At 50.3% G+C, this 5,823-nt stretch overlaps 1 protein-coding gene across 1 annotated transcript; it reads right to left on the bottom strand.

The window, feature by feature from the left end:
• Window positions 1–3,927: 3,927 nt before the first annotated feature.
• Window positions 3,928–5,125, bottom strand: LOC123049822 (ervatamin-C-like). The gene is made up of 2 exons (XM_044472688.1): window positions 4,594–5,125; window positions 3,928–4,517 (listed from the first exon to the last, which is right to left on the bottom strand). Exons 1-2 carry the CDS (start codon window positions 5,060–5,062, stop codon window positions 3,928–3,930), a joined length of 1,059 nt encoding a protein of 352 aa, XP_044328623.1. The 5' UTR covers window positions 5,063–5,125.
• Window positions 5,126–5,823: the final 698 nt, after the last annotated feature.

The raw sequence follows: 5,823 nt of genomic DNA on the forward strand, positions 1-5,823 counted from the left end.
GTATTTTTTTGTAGTGGGTACTACCGCTCGACCTCACGGTACTACCGCTAGGGGTAGCGGTACTACCTCAAAGGGTAGCGGTACTACTGCTTGCAAGCGGTACTAAAAAAATACATCCGTGGCTACCACCGCTGGACTTGTGACGAGTTTTTGGTCCGGAGCGGTACTACCGCTGTAGAAGCCGCGCTAGTACCGCTCTGGAACGGTAGTAAAAAATTACATCTGCTCCTGTCCGCGGTAGTACCGCTGCAGCCTTTTCAGAACACCAAAACTGCCACAACTTCTACAAACGGACTCCGAATTCAACGAAACCAAGTTTGTTGGAAAGCTAGCGACAAGGGCTAACACATTCTTGATATAAATATCAATAAGAAGCAAATTATAAAAGTCCCATGAGAAAATGGCGACAACCCTTCCTCGAAAAAGACTGGTAAAACCTCCAACACCGAAAACGCGATAGAAGAAGCATATGAAATCCATTTTCGCTGAACTAGAGCTTGTCACGAAGATAACCACAAGCTCTAAAACCTCAAAAGAAAATACAAATAAGAATCAAGAAAGATGATGCAAGGATGCAATGGTTTGAGCTCTCGACGAATGATACAATCAAGCTACTCACTGGAGAGCCCCCCTTGATAGTACAGCTATCGATCCTATAACCCGGTCTCCAAACTATCCCCATGAGACCGGCAAAATAGAAAACCTATCAAGGGCAAACCTTTGCCTTGCACATGATCCACTTGAGATAGATGATGATGATGATCTTGTCCTCCTCAAGATGGACCACCTTTCTTGATTGCGTTGGGTCGATGAAGACTAGATGATTGCTCCCCCATACTCCACTATGGGTGAGCCACTATTCGGCACATCTTCACAAGTCCATTGACACAACAATGGACGACAAGCTTCAAGTACTTTATCTCTTCGTCATGCTCCACTTGAACATGCAATCTTGAAGACGATCACCACTTGATGTCGTCCTCTCCATGGGTTGAGTGATATCTTTCTCTTGATCCAAGCCCATGAACACGTACCTAACCCCACATAGAACTCTCACATAGACCATGGGTTAGTACACAAAGCACAATGGACAATGCTTACCATACCGTAGGATCACTTGATCCCTCTCGGTACATCTTCTACGCTTTGTGAGTTGATCAACTTGATTCACTCTTGACTTAGTCTTGATCAGCCTTGAATCTTTCCAACTCTCTTCATTTGGATGATGTCTTGAAAGTAAACATGAATGATCACACAATCTTCTTCCTCAAGACATGGTTGCAATAAGCTCAACACTCACATGACCAATCTTTGGATAATTCCTTCATAGCACCTTGGTCAACTCATAAACTCCTTGAAACCAACACATGGACTTCAAGAAAAGCCTATGGAAAAATCCTTCAAATATAACTCAAGACAACCATTAGTCCATAGAGATTGTCATTAATTACCAAAACCAAACATGGGGGCACCGCATGTTCTTTCACATGTACTCCCATCCATTTATCCAACAAAGTTTGGCTCTGAATGGCATGTATGTGTAACCCATCCATTTATGACATGCCCAGGAAATAGCATGCACATGATGCCAAAATGGTGGGTCCTTTCATCCTCCTCAATCTATGAATGGTGCACGGTGAGGAGAAGCAACAAACATGCATGTATTATCTGACCACGCAATGCACTCCATATTTTATATTTGTATTTATTCTTTTCTTTAGTTTATGTTCTTTTTTAAATTTATATTGCACTAGTGTGACACTAGTTAAGAAGGTAGGAAAGTTTCCTAGGTTATTTTTGGTCTCAGGCCCCCGCGTCGCCCCCCGCTCGAGCGACTCCCCAACCCTAGCCGCCGCCGGGGCTTAGCCCATCTTCCTCCCCTCCTCCCGCCGCCGCCGATCTAGAAGCGACGGCGTTGGCTTCGACGGCGGCGGCGGTCGGCCCTGCCTCGGGCCACGGGCGGCTGCTGCGGCGGCTGGCCTGGATCGGGTGGCGGCGCGATGCGGTCTTCGGCGGCATGTCATCTGGCTTTAGATCGGCGGCGGCGTCGAGGGCCTGGTGTACTGCTTGGCGGCACCCATGGCAGATCTGTTCTGGCTGATGTAGTCAGTGGTGGTGGTCATCTTCCTCATCGGCGGTGGCCGGCCAGAAGCTTGGTGATCGGATCTCGAGATCCATCATCTAGTCCCGGCTGCGAGTTGGGGAGACATGCTTGCCGGTGAAAACCGAGCCGACGACAGGCGATGGCGGCGTTCTACGTCGTTACCTTGATGAAGGCATCGCCGTGTAACTACTGTCGACCCACTCGTGCTGCTCCGGGGGAAACCCTAGGATCTGGTGTTCCAGATCGGACGATGGCGGCACTGCGGTCTCGTTTCTCTCTTGGGAGCATCGTTTGTGGAGCAGCGCTGGAAGTCAGAGGCAGGAGGTGCAACGGCTTCGTCTTGCACGGAGCTTCGGTGGAGATGGCAAGTCATGCCTGACCGACAGATGCTACGCTCTGTCATGCCTAGTCGGCAGGTGCTACGCACGACAGATCTTCCAAGGACTTCAAGCTGTGTCGGCGGGTGGTACTTGGCAGCATGGCGCTGAGGTGTATCAGTGGCAACCGCGACGTGCTCAGATGTTTGCGCGCAGGGAGGAGGTGCCGTTGGGCGCCGTGGTGGCGTCGATGATAGCTAGACCGAGCAAGGTTGATGCATCAGTACAGTTCTAAAGATGGAGCGGTGGTAGTTGGCGGCGGCGGCCTCTGAGAGCACGTCGGACCAGTGTGTGCCCCAGACCCGGCAAGTGGCTAGTTTAGGGTCTCAGGTCTTAGATGTTAGGCTTGGCTGCGATGTCTGTTTGGTATTAGGCCGAGGCTATCTGCGCCCCTTCATCAACTGGATAGGTGTAGCGACAGTTTGTTTGCTTAGACGGCGGCTTTAGTCTTACTGTTGTATGACTTTGTAAGGTCTTGTGAGAATCATTAATAAAGTGGCCGTATGCATCGCCCAGATGCAGAGGCCGGGGGTCATCCTCCTTTTCAAAAAAAAAGCAACTAGAATATACCGGAGGCTTAAACTGTGTATTTTGGCATATGTATGTGACATGCGTGCACTCAAATAGTCCTATCAATTCATCAAGCAATGCAACTAAATAAACATTCAGCAAAGCTCACCTGAGTGAACATGATCATCAATTGCACGCGATGCAAAAATTTAACAGGAAACTCACCCGCATGCATGCATGTTCACCTGGACAAGACGGAATACGAAAAAAAAAGTGAATGACCTAAAATGAGAATTCAGTCACTTGTTCAGTAGCCGGTTCCATAATGTTGCAACATAGCCTATCGTACCATTTTGGTGAAAATGCTCCTGCAATGAGGTAATACGAGACAAATATAGATGATGCAGATTTGTGTCGGGTTGTGAGAGGAAGAAGAACCGGCATGAGAAAGACGGAAAGGCGGGACATGGGAAGAACATTGAGGAACGTCCGTTTCATTGAATTTGAAAAACTTTATTTTCATAATATACAAGCTTCCAAGTTCATACTATATATTAGGTACGTAGGCAAATGCATGGTTCCTACGACGATCGAAGCATGTGTTCAATCCATTTTTTTCAAAAAGATTCGAAATCCATATATACATCATACTGTAGCTAGCTGATAAACCAATTAATACTCAATGTTGCATTGACTGATGTAGTACAAGCAGTGTTTATTTTCATATACAAGCTTACAAGTTGGTGCTATTACTATTACATAGGCAAATGGATCCTTTGTACAAGGATCCATGCATGCTTTATTCAAATATAATAAATCTGTACATACGTCGTATTGCAGTGTGCAGCTGCATCGTATTGTATGTAGCTTATACAGTAGATGATAGATCATACTCGATGATGCATGGACTGACTGATGTAGTAGTAGTTCTGGTGTTTAAGAGCTGTCCACGGTCGGATAGTAGGCAACGGTGGCCATGCCGCAGTTTCCGCCGTTCCCGCGCGTGAGGCGCATATAGCCCCCCTCACCCCACCCCGTCCCCCACTGGTTCTTCACCAACCAGTACTCCTGCCCGCCGCCGTCCGCCCCGTACCCCACCACCGTCACGGCGTGGTTCAGGTTCTGCCCGCACGACGAACTACCGACGAACACGCCGCTCTTGTAGTGCTGAAAGTCAGGGTCCGCCTCCACGCCCACGGCCACCGGTTGGCTGGCAGCCAGCTCCCGCAACGCGTCCTCATCGCCGTTCAGGCCCACCCAGCGGGGGGCGCCAACGGAGGCGGCCGAATTTGGCATGACGCTGCGGCACGCGCCCTGCTGGCCGGTATACGCGTAGGCTGCCTCCGGCTGCAGGCCGCCGCTTGCGGCGACGTAACGTAGGGCGGCGATGACGGAGCCACCCTTGCAGGTGCTAGTGTCGCCCGTGCAGTCGAGCACCTGCTGCTCTGACATGGAGATGAGGTTGCCGGTGGCGATCTGTACGAGCCCCTCGGTCGCCGCCACCGCCGCGAACGCCCAGCAACTCCCTACACAGACGCAACGTTGTTTTTACGTACGTGTCAACATTTATTCATTTGCCAACTTTGGCCTGCAGATCCTTACCACATGGGGCTTGGTTCTTGACTTGGGTGACGGCGCCCTGGGCCCTCCAGTCCAAGCTGTCCGGCGTGGACTGGAACTGAGCCTTGGACATGTTCACCGCGGCCACCGGCGTGTCCTCGGGACGGAGCCCGCCCGGCTGGTGACGGTACCCGAGGTGCTTCTCCACGAACTCTTCGTTGGTGAGGTCGGAGAACTGGTTGAGCCCGAGGGTGTACGTCCGGTTGCCCGCCCGGTTGACAGCGTCTACGTGGCGCGCGTTGGCCGCGAACACCTCCTGCCGGTGCAATTTCTCGGCAGCGTCCGTGTACGCGCGCCCGTACTTGGCCATCCACCGCTCGTGCCGGGCGGCCAGCGCGTCCCCTCGCGCTGCGGCAGCGCCGACAAAGGCAGTGGCGGCCACGAGCACGAGCAGAAGCGCAAGCACCGTGCCGTCGAGGCGGCGAGAGCTGTTACTGTGAATCGGCGCCATTTTTCTAGCTAGCTAGCTAGTTTGCTTGCTTCTTCTGGCAATGCAATGGTTTACGAGCGAGCTACTTAAGCACGTAGCAACCATGCTGCCCGCGCTTCTATTTATACGCGCGCGCATGGCGAGCAAGACGGGCATACGAGCGGATTCCATACTTTTCGTCGATGGATCCGCGCGCGTTCATACGCCGTAGTCGTACGTACGTATTGACTGGGAGTCCATGGATGTTTGTATCCGACGACGGTGCTTGTTCTCCTCTCTGCGTATCTTCTTCTTCTTCTTCTTCTTCTCCAAAAAAAAATTCTTGTTTCCCCGATGGTGAGGCAAAGTGCGCTGTCCACATGCATATACCGTCGCACACGCTTAGAGCTGGAGTAGTACGCTGCTGCCTGATCGAAATTGGCCGGATCAGCGTGCAGTACTCTCCCATATATAGTTTGGCCGATGTATTACAAGTTTGGCTTACATTTTCATAGGAGAACGACAAAACGCATGACTTCTCATTCTATCAAAAAATCGTGGTAGATACATCAAATGTATTAGTATAAGGGTGTGTCTAGGTCTCAGTCGACTGAGACTTAACCAAGTCTCACTCAAGTGATATAGTATATGAGAAGAAAAAGAAAAAACTGAAAGAAAATTTTTGTACGAATCTTAATGCAAGATCAATGGAATATAACATCGACCGAGACATAACGAAGTCTAAGTCGACTGAGACCTAGCAAAACTGTTAGTATAAAGCAAGAAAATGTGCACGGCTAATT

The sequence above is a fragment of the Triticum aestivum genome, chromosome 2D (genome assembly GCF_018294505.1).
Source record: "Triticum aestivum cultivar Chinese Spring chromosome 2D, IWGSC CS RefSeq v2.1, whole genome shotgun sequence".
NCBI lineage: Eukaryota > Viridiplantae > Streptophyta > Magnoliopsida > Poales > Poaceae > Triticum > Triticum aestivum.